Here is a 15,712-nt window from a genome sequence, read left to right on the forward strand (position 1 = left end):
CTTTTTTTTCTCCTGTGCCATTTTTCCTACATTCGATATAAGCACTTGTGGCAGTATATCCCTCAACTAAATGTGAAGTGTGTGGCCAGACATATGGCCACACACTCCAACACTACGTCCTAGACTGCTCCAAGCACACTATGTGTGAAATGGCGCCACACTTTATCTCTAATGGCTAGATAGCCGACATATTAAAATCGTATCAACTTTTTTTCACTCGGTAGCTATATTATTTCCCGTGTATAGAACCTGACACACAATGTGCTTGAATACTTCTCCGCAAATGTGAATAACAAAGTGTGCGGCCTCACACGCCTGTACTCACGCAGTTGTGAATAAGTTACCCACCCTCTTTGTACAGAACTAAACAATGTATTTGAAATACTCTTAATATCCTGACCACGGGGGTCTGTTATACACACCCTTTGTGAACTCTACTCTGTAATACTTTTGCGCTACCGGTCACGGGATGAGTATGGGGTGCACAATAAACTAGCTGCTGTACGTGGCAAATTAAAAAAAAATTCACACACACACACACACACACACACACACTCACACACGCACGCACTTTCTCTCTTTCTCACACTTGTACTCCACTCACACACACACTCACCAAGACGTTCTGCGGTAATCTCCGTCCAAGATGCTCTGGTGTTGGGCTACTGTGTACCCGAAGTGGGTTGTGGGCTCACCCGTCTTGACAATGGGGATCCTTGGCTCCAGGTTAAACGCCAACACTAAATTCAGGAAACACAGAAAGTGTGATAATAAGAGTAATCGCACGGGGACCGCCATGGTGAGCGCGTGTCCCTCACCCCTCACCTCTCAAAAGTAACTAAGGACTGAGGAGTGAGGAGGAGGCGCTGAGCTGAGGGCAAATGAGTTGCCAGTGAACGCTATCCCACACACGTTCACTTCTCAGAACTACAAGATTCCACAGCAAATGAATTCAGAAACTTTATAGAGAAACATGAGTGTAAGTTGAGAATTAGGTGAGAACCGTCAGGAGAGGAGGTGAGGTGTGGCGGCTGTATCAGAGGCGGGGTCTGATGCTGGATTAAGAATAGACCAGAGGACCAAAACTTACAGCAAAGGTACAGTGATGGTTACAGTCCCAACCCAGCAGCAGATATGCACTATAAGGACATGAACAGATTCGAGTATGAAGTACAAACGCTGTATTCAATGCTCGTGTGGTGACAGCATCCTTAGGTAAACTGTGCCACTACAAGCACAGATGCAGGTATATAATGTGGTGTGGGTACTGTAATCCCGTGCAGTCACTCTCATCACAAATGTTAGTATCTGTATCGAATCGGGTACAAAATACATGGACATTAATGACCATGTGGTTACAGTAATGTCTAACAAATTCAGAAACTTTGTTCAGCTTATGACTGCCAGCACAGATTTAAGTATAGAGGCACAATAACCCCACCTAATGACGTCATAATGGCTATGCCTTAACTTACCTACCTTAACAACCACTTAACATGGTCATTGAGGTGTACAACACAGGTAGAATAACACTTAAATGGTTACAACTATGGCACATTAACCTAGATAATTTATTAAGAGTTTACCAAAAACCCACTTGTATATCTCATCTTGCTTATCCGGGGGAGTCATACGCCTTCTGGGAACACCTTGACCACCTTGAGGCAGCCTATGACGCGGGGACGCTTCCAAGAGTCAGGTTGTATAATAAGTCTTGCCTCACTTATAAGATGAGGGAGCATCCTTCGTCCATCTTAATATTCTAACACGCGTAAGAGTTTATTTTTGTTAAGCTTCTGCAGATGGTAATCTTACTTTATCCTTTTCACCACTGATGGACCTGTTAGCCACCTGGGCGATCGGTCACGTCTCTGTTACGCACTGTTGGCAAGTATATAGAGGGCACGTACTGGCTCCAGAATGTATCCGTATCTGCGCCAGTGTTTGTCAAGTCTGGTCTTGAATGAGCACACACTCAGTGCTGCCACAATACTCTCTGGTAGATTATTTTAAGAGTTCACAACTTTCTCTCCCTCAAAAAGTTCGACTTGACAGTTTTCTGAGCGTATTGCCTCTTCAACCTGTGGCTGTAACCTCTAGGTGGGCGGGTGTCTGTTAGTTCCAGGTATGACCACTCGACTGAGTGTTGTTCTCTGAGGTGTCTATAGATTTATATTAGGCGTTCTAATCTCTCTGGGTACCTGGGGTGCGGGAGTGCAAGTTTCAATCTGGTGGTTTTCTTTTGGACATTTTCAATCAATTGGTAGTCTCTGGCACATTTCGGGGACCAGTTGGGGGCGACAGTACTCCAGACGGGAACGCATCTCACCTTTGAAGAGCGTTACTAGAGTATGTGACCCATTATCTTATTCACTTGATTCACCTCACAATGGTCCGAGAACACACACACACATTTGGTCTCAGTTAATGATGTTTCTTCGTGCCGTTGGGACATGTGTTACGCCTCCTTAGGTGCATCCTACTACGTGACGATGAACCTTCACAGCCATTCCTTTGACCACTCCTGAAGCCGACAGAGATCTTCCTGTAGCGCTTCACAGTCCGTTTGGTTCTAAATTTCCATTAATAACTTAGCGTCGTCCGCAAACATTTGTCTGGAGGAGTGTATACTATGTGGCAGCAACGGTCCCAGCACTCTGGCTTATGGTACACCTCATGTAACGGGTACACATGACGATTTGCTGCCATTAATCACCACACACTGCTTGCGGTCATGATCCACGCTAGGCACGTATCATCAATCCAGCTATCTGAAGTATTTGCGTCAAGCACCAGCGTCCCGACATAAAACCGTGTTGGCAGTCCTTTACAAGGTTGTTTCGTAGTAGCTGTTCTATCTTGGCATCTCTAGTACTTTGATGGTCAAGCTCATCGGTCTATAACTATTTGTGGAGTGGTGATCTTGTTTACTTACACGACTCACATATGCCATTTTCCAATTGTTCACTTGGGGATCTTTTGCCCGTCCATGCATCTGCAGAACAGGATTTCAAGGGGCTCAGCAAGCTTGATACACAACTATCTAACAATCTGGGATGCACGCTGTCAGAGCCGGGGCTTTTATGTACCTATAGCTTTGACAGTTTGTTTCAAATACCCTCTTCTGAGAACACAATGTGCGTTAGCGCTGTATCAAACCGTCTACCCCCAAACGTAGAGAATTTGTTTACATCCTCTCTTGTGATCACGGTGGAAAAAAATATTTAACGTCTCCGTCTTGTCCAGTATAACTACTGTCTTCAAGTCTCAGGTCTCATACGCCCACACGTGTCTTTAACTTCGATTTTGCTTAACGGTAGAAAGCCTTGGACTTGGCCACCTTCGCATTCCGACTCTGGAACACTTTATCCGCCCTTCTGCACTCTACTGTAGATTGGCCTGGTTCCTGCACTTGACGAACATCCTTGTGTTAATTCGACACAATAGCCTTTTTTTAGCTCATTAATTATGTAGTTGTACTTTTTTAGTGAAATAATTAGGCAGATGTGTTTTTAGTTAATTAATTATGACTTTTTTCTTTATTAGTTATGCGAGTGTACTGTACCTTGTTGGCTATGTTACCGTGTCGTATGCTGTTATTATTGTACACTGCGACTAGCTTATATTGACCGACCCCAGACTCCCAGCTTAATAGTTTCAATGGACCTCAGACTCCCAGCTTTATAGTTTCAGTGGACCCGACTCACAGCTTTATAGTTTCAGTGGACCCGACTCACAGCTTATTAGTTTCAGTGGACCCCAGACTCCCAGCTTAATAGTTTCAGTGGACCCCAGACCCCAGATTAATAGTTTCAGTGGACCTCAGACTCCCAGCTTTATAGTTTCAGTGGACCCGACTCACAGCTTATTAGTTTCAGTGGACCCCAGACTCCCAGCTTAATAGTTTCAGTGGACCCTAGACCCCAGATTAATAGTTTCAGTGGACCCAGTCTCCCAGCTTAATAGTTTCATTTGACCCCAGACCCCCAGCTTTATAGTTTCAGTGGACCCCAGACCCCCAGCTTAAAATATTCAATAGACCCCAGACACCCAGCTTAATACATTTAATAGACCCCCAGCTTAATCCACATATATTAGCCTAGAACACGGAAGGGGAAAGGTTCAGGAAGGTAAATATTTGTGTCAAGTAGTGAAGATATTTATAAGGATTGCCTACGTCTGACTGTGGCGCAGATATAGGATGACCTGAAGATTAGACACCCCAGCTTATTTCACCTGATGATTAGACACCCTAGCTTATTTCACCTGAAGATTAGACACCCCAGCTTATTTCACCTGAAGATTAGACACCCCAGCTTATTTCACCTAAAGATTAGACACCCCAGCTTATTTCACCTGATGATTAGACACCCTAGTTTATAAGCTGGGGTGGTTAATTTTCATGTGATCCCAAATTTACCTGTAATAGCTATCGTGCTGGACTAATGATCCCAGGTAATATAATTCGCTTTCTTGATGGGATATTCTATAATAGCAATGGTGGAGGTTGACTCATAGGTGTCTGATGATAGGGTGCGGTGGTGGAGTGGTTGTCATACTGGATCTGTTGTCCATTTGGTCCCTGGCTCACATCATCTATGAAGGGGAATTATGTGATTGGTATCCGGTGTGAGTCAGTACCAGTAGTATAACCATAACACCACCAGCTTGTAGTGTGGTGTAATGCATCTAGTGTGACAGCATTATGTTAGTGTTAAGGTGCAAGCACTGCTTGCTTCCTCTCGCTTTCAGCTACCGCCACTGGCTAGCTCTCGTGGCGAACAGGGACGCAACTTGCATAAGTCTTCCCCTGCCAGTAAACAGCCTCTTCACCATCAACACTCCTGCTGGCCTCCTTGTGGTAACACAGGTAACTGGGTGCCTCGTGGGCCCAGGCTAGACCAGCATGGGATCTCAAAGCAGCAATGGGCCCCAGAGGGACGGCGCGCATAGGCCCACTGGCATGTGGACACGTCCTGGCGCCTGCCAACCACTGGCCCACTGCCTTACGGATTAACCTTGGTAGACACTACGGGAGTAAACCCCGAACGAAAAATCTGTGGTGGAGCCCCGCAGCAGGCAGACATGCTTACAGATCCCCAACAAGACCCCAACGGGGTGTAGGCAGAAGAGGTAACCACCATGGGAACCCAACAACTACACCGGCGGACAAAGGCAATGCATGATGGACAGGCTACTAAGGCGAAACCCACCAAACTGGGCTATCGGCAGCCCATTGCAACTCTCCCTCTCCCCAGTCTTTGCAACACTTGCACCACTGAATTAGGAAGAGGGCTAAGATGTGTGGTTGCAGTCTGCGCTCCTGCCTTACCACATAAATTAACTCACGTGCAGCCATCATCCAGCTCATCATATTTCTCATCATCAAAACCCCTATACCCCCAAAAGTCCTATGGCGACGGACGGGTGGTGACGGGGACAGTCACCTAACGAATAGTAATCGTAATGCTGGTGGGCAACTGAAAAGGTACAAGGAAAGATAAACCTGAAAAGTGCCAAATTGACCCCCTCACCTGGGAGTCGATTACTCCACATCGTAATGCTTGGAGGAGCACCACACAAGAAGGTGTCAATACTTTTGAGTTAACCCGACTGCATACCAGGGCAGACAAACGCCAGCTCCGGGAAGACTGCCACCACCCCTCCTGCAATAGATGTAGCCTTCTACATGTGCAATATCTGTGAACGACTCTGCTGGTCCCATATCAGCTTCTTGAGTCACCTCAAAGCTCACCAATGAAGGTGACATCCTAAATAACTCATATCATTGTAGGAGTCATACTCGAATCCAAGTGACAGCAAAGTAGTATTAATATTAATCAACATATGATCCAATTACATTATAGCATCAACAAAACTGGAACTCACGAAGGATAAAAGCAAACTCATTGTATATGAGGAAGTGTATTTTGTAAAATAATAAAATAAAAACATCAGCAACATAATCACAATACAGAGATACCTGTGTATGGAAGAGCTGATGACACAATATACTTTTAAAATATACTGAATATATTGTTTGTCTCTTGGAATGCTTCTGAACTATTGTCAGCACTCCAAGTTTTTCTTAAATATTATTGTTTTTTAAGTACAATCAACAAGGAGTAGCTTATAGGTTCACTTATATATTTATCACTATGGAAGTAAAATCCTCCATTATAAATGGATGGCAACACTGATCATGCACGCTGAATGCTCGCCACATGACGCACCAGATCATTATGGTAGTTGATAATAATCTACAACAACTTTAGTAATGTTAACAATACTAGCACTAATCACCAGATAACAATGAAGTCAAACTGACCCCATCAAGGGCATACAAGTCCTGAGGCTGCCGGCCGCTAACTAAACGCCACAAATCAACGTGTTCAATCGAGAGAAAAATATATCTATATTGCATCGATAATACACTTTATTAGGGACGGAATGTAGAAATACAGCTTTACTCTTGATGTTCTAAAAATTCTCACACTTACCCAAACAACTCAAATTAACATCTCACAGCATAGCAACTTTCCAACCCTGGCCTGATGTTCTCACTCACAACACTAACTCAGCTTCTTTGGCATTTATCTTTTAAGTCCAATAACACCTTGGAATAAATTTCCCCCTTTCTTTAACATTCATCCTGGTCCATTCACTAAATTTTTCAAAGTCTTTTAATTAATATTCAAAGTTCCTTTATCCAAGCCAGTTGCAGCTGCCATTATTGAGCTGGAAACCAAAGGGTGTGTGAGATACACTCCCAGCAGTGTACAGGTATACTGTACAGTACACTGTAGGGCATGTAAACACCATCTGATTCAGGGTATGTGAGACTCCTCCCATACTTTAGTTGCCTTAAAATGATTCCATCCATCCTGGCCGTACTATTCTATAAAACTGAAAATTCAAGATAAGTACTACAGTATATGTATGAACATGATTGTTTGAAATATGCACAAGAATTCACCGCAGTGGTCAACACAGCAGTTGGTGCACAAACGAAACATTTTCCTGAAGGTTTTCAGGATGCACATGAAGCCTTCTGCTGGAGGCTTTCAGGGTGCACATATAGTTCCAATACTTCTCTTAATAAAAAAAAAGGAAGATGAGTGACAACCATTAGATATGTGAACATAGCAACACAATAAAGATATTACAAGATGTGGAAGACATACAATGACGTCTCCTCTACCTCATTAAAGGTACCATGTGCACAAAAGTGTATATACAATTGACAGAAGGAGTAAATCTTAGCAGCAAGTTAAAGCTAATCTGAATTGATTATACATTTTCTTAAAAACAACAACTGCAAGTTGAAAGAATTTTGGAATGTAATACAATCCTAAAACAAACTAAAAAAAATGGACACTACCACCAAAGCAAGAGTGAAATTGTACATTACTGGACACCTAAGAATAGTCAAAAGTTGTCCATAAGCCTTTCCCTGTGACTCCTCCCAAAATATACAGTAAGTACCTGAGTAAGAGTGGATTTGACCACAAATCAGTCGGGGGGGGACAATTTTCATCAGAATATTCTGGGATTTGACAACACCACTTAATTTAAATCTGCCAGAAAATTGATCTAAAAGCTGTGGTTAAAGCATGAACACAGTACTAGTGAACCATAAGTGAAAAATATTTTAATATAAAATTAATTGTAGGTAAATGTCAGTCAAATATTACTGAGGTGATATAGATATAAAAACGGACATTCTAAGAAGTTTTAAAACTAATAAACAATGTTAATGATAAGCAATTACATTATTTATTGAACAGTAAATGACACAACTTTTATGACCAGCATTTCCTTTTGGCATACTGTACAGTGTCAACCAAACTAACCTTTTATGGATCAAGTTTTCTCAGCTTCTTAGGACTGACAAGAATATTTTCCTGTGTTTTATCTCACCTATAAGTTGGAACCCCTTCAGAAAGCAATATTTTCACTCCCAAATTTAACATACTCAGGTTTTACAGCATGTGGCAGGAGGAAACACCCCAGCTACTGCCAGTGTTCCTAACATGCTTGGCAACTTGCTAAATCTGGACAACTAGACATATACTCTTACCATGGTTCGACACTCACTTATTACGAGACTTTCTTCTCACCTTTTATACACGAGAATTACTTTGAATTTGAGAGTAAACAATGAGAATGTATGTACAGCATTGTGAAGTAGGAGGTGGTCACTTCTCTTTTGATATTCACATTTTGCACATAAAGGCACAGTTATAATACCACAACACCTAGTCTGAGGATCATTTAACCTGCAGCAATATCTCTTCTGGACAGTAAACTATAACTAATTTATTGTTACCTTAACCCATAAGGCAATGGAATAAAGACACATTACAGATTATCTATAGGCACTTATACTTGTGGATTATGTGAAGCTTATTCTCTCATAAAACAAACAATCAGTGACGGTGGGCTGGGGATGAAACATATCGCCGTTGATGATGACAAAACAAAGGCCGCACAAAAGTTGCCTTTGTTCATTCCAATGGTGAAAAAAATTTATGAATTTCACATTTCTTTTTAAGGTGTCACTCTGCAATTCCCCGAAATCTATACAGCAAATCGATCTTAATTCCAATACAGTAATGATCAACAACTTTCAGTAAAAATTTTTGTACAGATAATTTGAAAGTTTTAGAAGAATATCTACATATCAATCTAAAAATATATATAGTTTATTTAAATTAAAGATGCAAGACTCCTTCATCTTTACAGGGTTGCGTGGCATGTGTAAGTGGGGCGTCAGTGAGGGAGTCGCCAGCGGTAAGATCTCGTATCTCATCCTGGTCATAGCGGTCCTCATCTGAGACTGACTGGTGTGACTGTTGTGATCCAGACGACATGGCTGAATTGCGTGAAAAGGAACCTCGACGAGGAGTGTGTGACTGTGTCCTTTGGTTGGCGGGTTTTACCGTAATGATCAAGTTGCTGCTGTTGGCCACCATCATATCTGTCACCTGAATAACAATAAGAGGTTACAAGTCAAATGGGTCCCAACCTAACCTAATCCCCAAGATTTACTTAGTATGTACAGTGGAATGGTTAAGAGTGTTGTGACAATGTGAACAACTCAATGCAGAATATTTCTACTTGGTAATTTGTCATTTTCTGTACCAGTACTTGTCTTGCAACAATACTGATTCCTTACCATTTTCCCTCCTTCTCTGGAGTTTGTGTCCCTAAATCCCAGTAGAGATTATCAGAGGTAGAAAAAATCGAATTACAGGAAGATTAATCCCCCCAGCTTATTCCACCTTAAGATTGACTACAGTACTAACCTAACTTAACAGATACCAGGAGGTGAAATAAGGTCAGGGGTCTCATCTTCATGCGATCCAAAAATTAAGTAACCCAAGACTTCCAAACACTGTAGCAGTAAATAAATTAACTGAAGGTCATTGAGTAAAATATAACAAAAGAGATTCGCTAAAACTATGATTCTTACTGTCATTTTTATCTGTTATATATTTATCCCACAGGAGAAAGTGTCAACGCCTTCAACTTATACTCTATCACCTTTGCCTTCACTACACATTTAATATAAAATTTCTACAAATATATATTCACATTTACTTTACAGTACACTTTTGTTGTACTTCTCACTTTTTGCACAATTCATTCCTCACTATTTCCTCCCTTTTTTGAGGTTTCTGTCTCCCCTGATTCAGCCCACAAACCAGAGAAATAAGAAACAGTAAACAGACAGACTATCACTAACCTGGTCTAGGGTTTTACCATTTACTTCAATCCCGTTCACCTCCAGAACCTCATCGTTGACTGCTAAGAGACCGGTGCTCTCGGCCAACCCTCCAGGCACCAGACGGGATATAAAGATACCTGGGACTCTCTCCAGGCCATGGGGCGTGACTCTCACACTAGTACCATCACGGATGTAAAACCCAAGTGGCTTGTCTGACCCGTGCTTCAGTAGCCGTACTCTTCTACAAACCTCTGGCACCACATCCACGTCGATGATGGCCGCCACCTGTTTGTATAATTCAAATTAAAAACTAAGCACATGCAAGAGGGTATTTTGTGATGAAAATTTTCATTAACTTTTGCTGGCTAACGCATGAAGTGAGATGTGGGTCAGTCGTACACTTATTACACAATACAGGTACTGTAAACCAATATGATGCAATAACTGATACCCATACAGTAATTAGTAGTCATTACCAGTTATCAAAAACAATTTGCAAGATACAGTAAAACAATAATTCACATTTTATGTAATTTGAAGAGCCACTAAATTTTTTTTTACGTAAATGCAATACACCCACACACACTTAAAGCCGCTGTGGTTATCCCAAATGAGGTAAACATACCTGTCTGAAATCTTGAGGATAGGATATGGATAACTTGTTCCGGTGCTGCGTTACAAATGGTGAGAGAATGCTGGATATTCTATGGTTGGAGCCATTTGGTAAGTGTTCCAAGCTCCCTGCAAATGATAAATATCCACATTCTTAATCCATACATATACAATACTGTACAGACAAAATTAAAATTTATTGCGCTACAAATCACAATGCTTAAAAATGGGAGAATTGGGTAAAGTCAAATTGGCAAGTGTTACACCACCTCAAATTGTACATAACACCACACAACAGAAAAAAATTACACACAAATAAATTATATATAATTTCCAGTAAATTTATACAAGCAGAACATTGCAGTATAGTAATGTATCACAGTTTATCCTCATGTTGATAATAGCAACAGAAACACCAAAACACACTCACCCTTGTGTTGGACGATGATCTTGAGTAATGGACGGGCACACTGGAGGGCCTTTCTGAAGTTGTCGTCATTGGTGATGGGAAGGAGGTCACCATCACGAGGGTCTGTGTAGGCCAACACAAAGGCTATGTTGGCTAATCTGTGTAGTTCCTCAACTAAACTACGGAAGTCCTCCAGCTTTTCATACTTGTCCCGCTCGACACTGAAGCGCCGGAACTCTGCATCAAACTGTCCAAAAATAATTCTTATAAGAAACCAGAGGAACAGTATATTCCCAACATCACCAAAACACCTCAATATTCATCCCCACCCTTGCAGCTTATTTTACCTATGATTAAACATCCTAACATTACCTTGAGAGTTAAATTAGGTAAGGTTAGCATTAGGGCATTTCATTATATCAAGTGAAATAAGCTTGGGCAGGGCGGGGGGATCTTCACTTACTGCTGCACTTACTACTGTATTTGCAGTTTTTGTATTTCTTGTTGTAAATAAAGGGCTTTTATCTGCCATGTAAAGCCAATAATATTTGTAGTGCTTGATCTGGTAGCAACCGAACACTTCTTCGCACTTTCCATATGAACATGTGTACAGTATACCTAACCAAAAATAATGTACTTCCATCCTAGGATATGTAGGTTAGGGTGGTTCATCTTATCTCTGATAAGTCATATTAAGTAACAGTCCCCGAGTGCTCGTGTATATGAAATGGTTGTCGTGTAACAGTGAAAATGGTGTATGTGGGATGTTGAGAGTGGATGTTGATTAAGGAAGTGTTCAAGACAAAGTTGACATTCCATCATGTTTGGGATTTTATTGAAGTAAGAAAGATGTAGTCTTCAATACAAAAATAATCTACAGTTGCTGGTTATACCCACAAGCATTCCTCGTTCCTTGTTGCATTATAAAAGTTTTATTAAATTTATCAAAAACAAATACAGTAATCCCAATCATTCCATTTTTCCCTTGAGCATGTCTTGATTCTTTGAGGATTGCACATACCTCCGTTCACTGTATACCGGCTGTGTTCACTGTATACTTGTCATGGCGACCTGTGGTTTAATGGTCAGCATGCTCGCCTCGCAAGTGAGGGGACTCAGGTTCGATCCCCGGGCAGGGTGAAACTATTGGTAAGTTTCTTTATGCCATTTGCCTGTCTACACAGCAGTAATTAGGAACCTGGATGTTAATCGATTTGCTGATGGTGTTCCGGGGTAAAGGTTAGCCAGTGCAGTTGATGAGTTGTCCGGTCTTCTCGGACTATTCCTTGACACTGGATCATGCAGCTCGTTAACTCAGGGTGTGGTTGTTGTGTTGGCGACAGCTTCTACACCTTAAACACTGGGTCGTGCAGCTCATTAACTCAGGGTGTGGTTGTTGTGTTGGTGACGGCTTCTACACCTTAAACACTGGGTCGTGCAGCTCATTAACTCAAGGTGTGGTTGTTGTGTTGGCGACAGCTTCTACACCTTAAACACTGGGTCGTGCAGCTCATTAACTCAGGGTGTGGTTGTTGTGTTGGCGACAGCTTCTACACCTTAAACACTGGGTCATGCAGCTCGTTAACTCAGGGTGTGGTTGTTGTGTTGGCGACAGCTTCTACACCTTAAACACTGGGTCATGCAGCTCATTAACTCAGGGTGTGGTTGTTGTGTTGGCGACAGCTTCTACACCTTAAACACTGGGTCATGCAGCTCATTAACTCAGGGTGTGGTTGTTGTGTTGGCGACAGCTTCTACACCTTAAACACTGGGTCGTGCAGCTCATTAACTCAAGGTGTGGTTGTTGTGTTGGCGACAGCTTCTACACCTTAAACACTGGGTCGTGCAGCTCGTTAACTCAGGGTGTGGTTGTTGTGTTGGCGACAGCTTCTACACCTTAAACAAATTCACGCCTAGGTGGCCCTTGGGCCGGCCATCCCCGTACACGAGGGGCAACCATTATTTATTTATTATTACTTGTACTGTCTGTGTTGACTGTACAGTTGTACTGTCTGTGTTCACTGTATACCTGTACTGTCTGTGTTCACTGTATACCTGTACTGTCTGTGTTCACTGTATACCTGTACTGTCTGTGTTCACTGTATACCTGTACTGTCTGTGTTCACTGTATACCTGTACTGTCTGTGTTCACTGTATACCTGTACTGTCTGTGTTCACTGTATACCTGTACTGTCTGTGTTCACTGTATACCTGTACTGTCTGTGTTCACTGTATACCTGTACTGTCTTGTACTGTCTGTGTTCACTGTATACCTGTACTGTCTGTGTTCACTGTATACCTGTACTGTCTGTGTTCACTGTATACCTGTACTGTCTGTGTTCACTGTATACCTGTACTGTCTGTGTTCACTGTATACCTGTACTGTCTGTGTTCACTGTATACCTGTACTGTCTGTGTTCACTGTATACCTGTACTGTCTGTGTAATGCTAAAGTTACATGAACTTGTATAACCATTTTACGGAGCAAATACCAATTTATGTATGGGCTCCTATCTACGGCACCCCCCTGGTCCACCCCACACCCTGCTGATAACAGACAGACACCCGGGTAATAAAATAAGTGGTTATTAGTGAAAGACAATATAAATAAAATACTGCAGTTATGGGGAGTCAAAGTAAAGATCATAAAAATAAAATTAATAGTTACGTGAACGTGTCAAAGTTAAGTGACACAAACACACTTGTCAAATAAACCATGTGAACACGAGTAGGGGTAAAGAATATTAATGCCGGAATATAGTGTGTCGTCGTCACCCACCTTACTCTTTAATAGGTAATAAAGGCGAGGAGAACAAGTAAAAAAAAATAGTGAACATAAGTAATAAGTTATGGTGAGGTGAGTCAGAGTGTCGCTGCCACTTACCTTACTCTTAACTTCTATCAGTGTACTCTGAGTGGCTCTCGTCTGCGCTTTACAACTCCTGGACATCTTCAATTAACTCGTAGTATTGTCCAGTTGGTCAAAATAACGCCACTATGGGTAAATTGGGTGATTTTTACATTTTAAAGCGCATTTTCGGCTGCTGGTTGACTCTTGTTTTGGATTTCACAAACACTAGTAGGAACAATGACGTCACGAGCACCTGTTGTTGTGTCTCGCTCCAAAGTCATTCTTACCTTTCCTTCTCAACAAAACTAACATTTGGGAGACATATCATTTGAAGTAAAGAACATTGTTGTAGAGGTTATTTGTCCTTAACTCCATATTTTAATTTGTATTACACAGTAAGAGATATTCTAATATTGCTGTGAGACGAATGCTGGTTTTATCCACAGATAAGTGTGTAAGTCAACATATATTTAATAAAATTATGTCGAAATAACTTTAAGATAATCATGGAAGTCATACTAGGTAAATATTGATAGATAAATAGGACAAAATATTTATATTTCGAAAATTAGTTTTGGGGTTAAGATAACGGGCGGAGAACTTACAGTGAGCGGGAGCTTCAAACATAGTTATACATTAGGAAATATTAGTAAACGTGCAACACATATTGTGGCCTATTAATAAAAATATATTATTTTCTCCACAATTATATCAGGCGATAAGAAGTGGCGAAGAGGATAAAGGTAGCAGGCAGCTACCAGACAGGGAGGTACTACCGCCTGGGAAGATATTGGAAGCATAATGTATTGTCCATGGTAGACCCTGCTGCCATATGTGACCAAGTCCCAGGTTGGTGATCTGACTTTCTGCTTCATTTACACACAATTGCAGGTCTTAATTGTTTCTCTTACTATTGACAACACAACATACAGTACATTTATTGTTTCTCACTTGATCTTTTTTATCATTTTTGTATTTCTTTATTATTATTATTATTATTATTATTATTATTATTATTATTATTATTATTATTATTATTACATTTTCGCCCCCCAGTCCCCGAGGTGGGTCAGTGACCTGTGCCCGGGTAGAAAAAGAAGAAAAAAAAAGAAGTGTACTTGGTCTCCCTCACACAGTCTTCCCCATCTTCAAATTTGATAGATATATATCCAGTAAAATCTATATTTAAGTTTACATTGAATCATCGTGCATATAAATAGTGCAGGTATAGCCTATATCGTACGTAGACAGTACAGTTATAGCCTACAATGTGCATAGTGGCGTTACAGATATACAATGTACATTGACAGTGCAGGTATACACAAAATTTACTTTGACTTGATAATCATTCTATTATTCTTCTATAGAAATGTTTTGTTACTAAATTTGAATATTTTTGTATAATTGAGCACATAATTATATCAGAAATGTTAGCAACCACGTTTGGCCAGTAAAGTTGGCAGCACTATTTTTGACAAAGCTGAATAATTTGGAGTACAGTTCTCGTGATATATATATTTTTTTTTCATGCTACTTTTCTTCATTTAATTTTTTTTATCAGTAGATAATTTAATTTACCCTATTTTTTTATTAAAATTTGTATATAGGATCAAGGTTGGACTTTTTTTAATTGTACAATTCGTACAGGGATTTTGGCGGGAGGGAGACTCTTACCTCCCGTACCTGGAGGCTGGAGGGAACGGCTGCCGGGTGTCATTCCCACCCAATGTTCTTCTCACTGTAGGTATGTTGTATTTCAGATTTATTCAAGTGGTTTAATTTATACTTTGATAATAATATTATTTTTTTAGTAAAGTTGTCATACAGATAACAATTAGATAAGCATGTTTATAAACTGCAGTTATACAGTACAGCATGAGTATAGATGATGTAGGTAGGTCTTGGGAGTATATACAGTTTCCTGTGTGGTCGGCACTGCCACTTTAGGAAATAACTATTACTCCCGCATATCATGTAAATTACCTTGGAGTGTCACACTAAATGTAGATGGCGCTGATCCAGTGCCATATATGTTCATGGATAGGGGGGGGGGGGCGAGCAAGTATGTCAAGATAAGGCTATGTAAAAGGATACCCTTTTTATTTTTCAT

The 15,712-nt window shown here is 40.9% G+C and overlaps 2 protein-coding genes across 4 annotated transcripts in view; both read right to left on the reverse strand.

The window, feature by feature from the left end:
* The window catches only part of LOC121875279 (integrin alpha-PS1-like), a 116,611-nt gene extending 115,767 nt beyond the window's left edge, over positions 1 to 844 (reverse strand). For all 3 annotated transcript variants that reach the window (XM_042379740.1, XM_042379741.1, XM_042379739.1), the window contains exon 1: positions 617 to 844. In XM_042379740.1, coding sequence (XP_042235674.1) covers positions 617 to 798 — 182 coding nt within the window. In that variant the 5' untranslated portion in view covers positions 799 to 844. The remainder of the gene's footprint in view (positions 1 to 616) is intronic.
* A 5,068-nt stretch (positions 845 to 5,912) lies between these two features.
* Positions 5,913 to 13,839, reverse strand: LOC121875280 (partitioning defective 6 homolog beta-like). Its single transcript, XM_042379742.1, has 5 exons — positions 13,636 to 13,839; positions 10,773 to 10,998; positions 10,356 to 10,471; positions 9,749 to 10,015; positions 5,913 to 8,987 (listed from the first exon to the last, which is right to left on the reverse strand). Exons 1-5 carry the CDS (start codon positions 13,699 to 13,701, stop codon positions 8,715 to 8,717), a joined length of 948 nt encoding a protein of 315 aa, XP_042235676.1. The 5' UTR covers positions 13,702 to 13,839; the 3' UTR covers positions 5,913 to 8,714.
* Between the last annotated feature and the right edge of the window lie 1,873 nt (positions 13,840 to 15,712).

The sequence above is a fragment of the Homarus americanus genome, unplaced genomic scaffold, assembly GCF_018991925.1.
Source record: "Homarus americanus isolate GMGI-L3 unplaced genomic scaffold, GMGI_Hamer_2.0 scaffold56241, whole genome shotgun sequence".
NCBI classification, from domain to species: Eukaryota; Metazoa; Arthropoda; class Malacostraca; order Decapoda; family Nephropidae; genus Homarus; species Homarus americanus.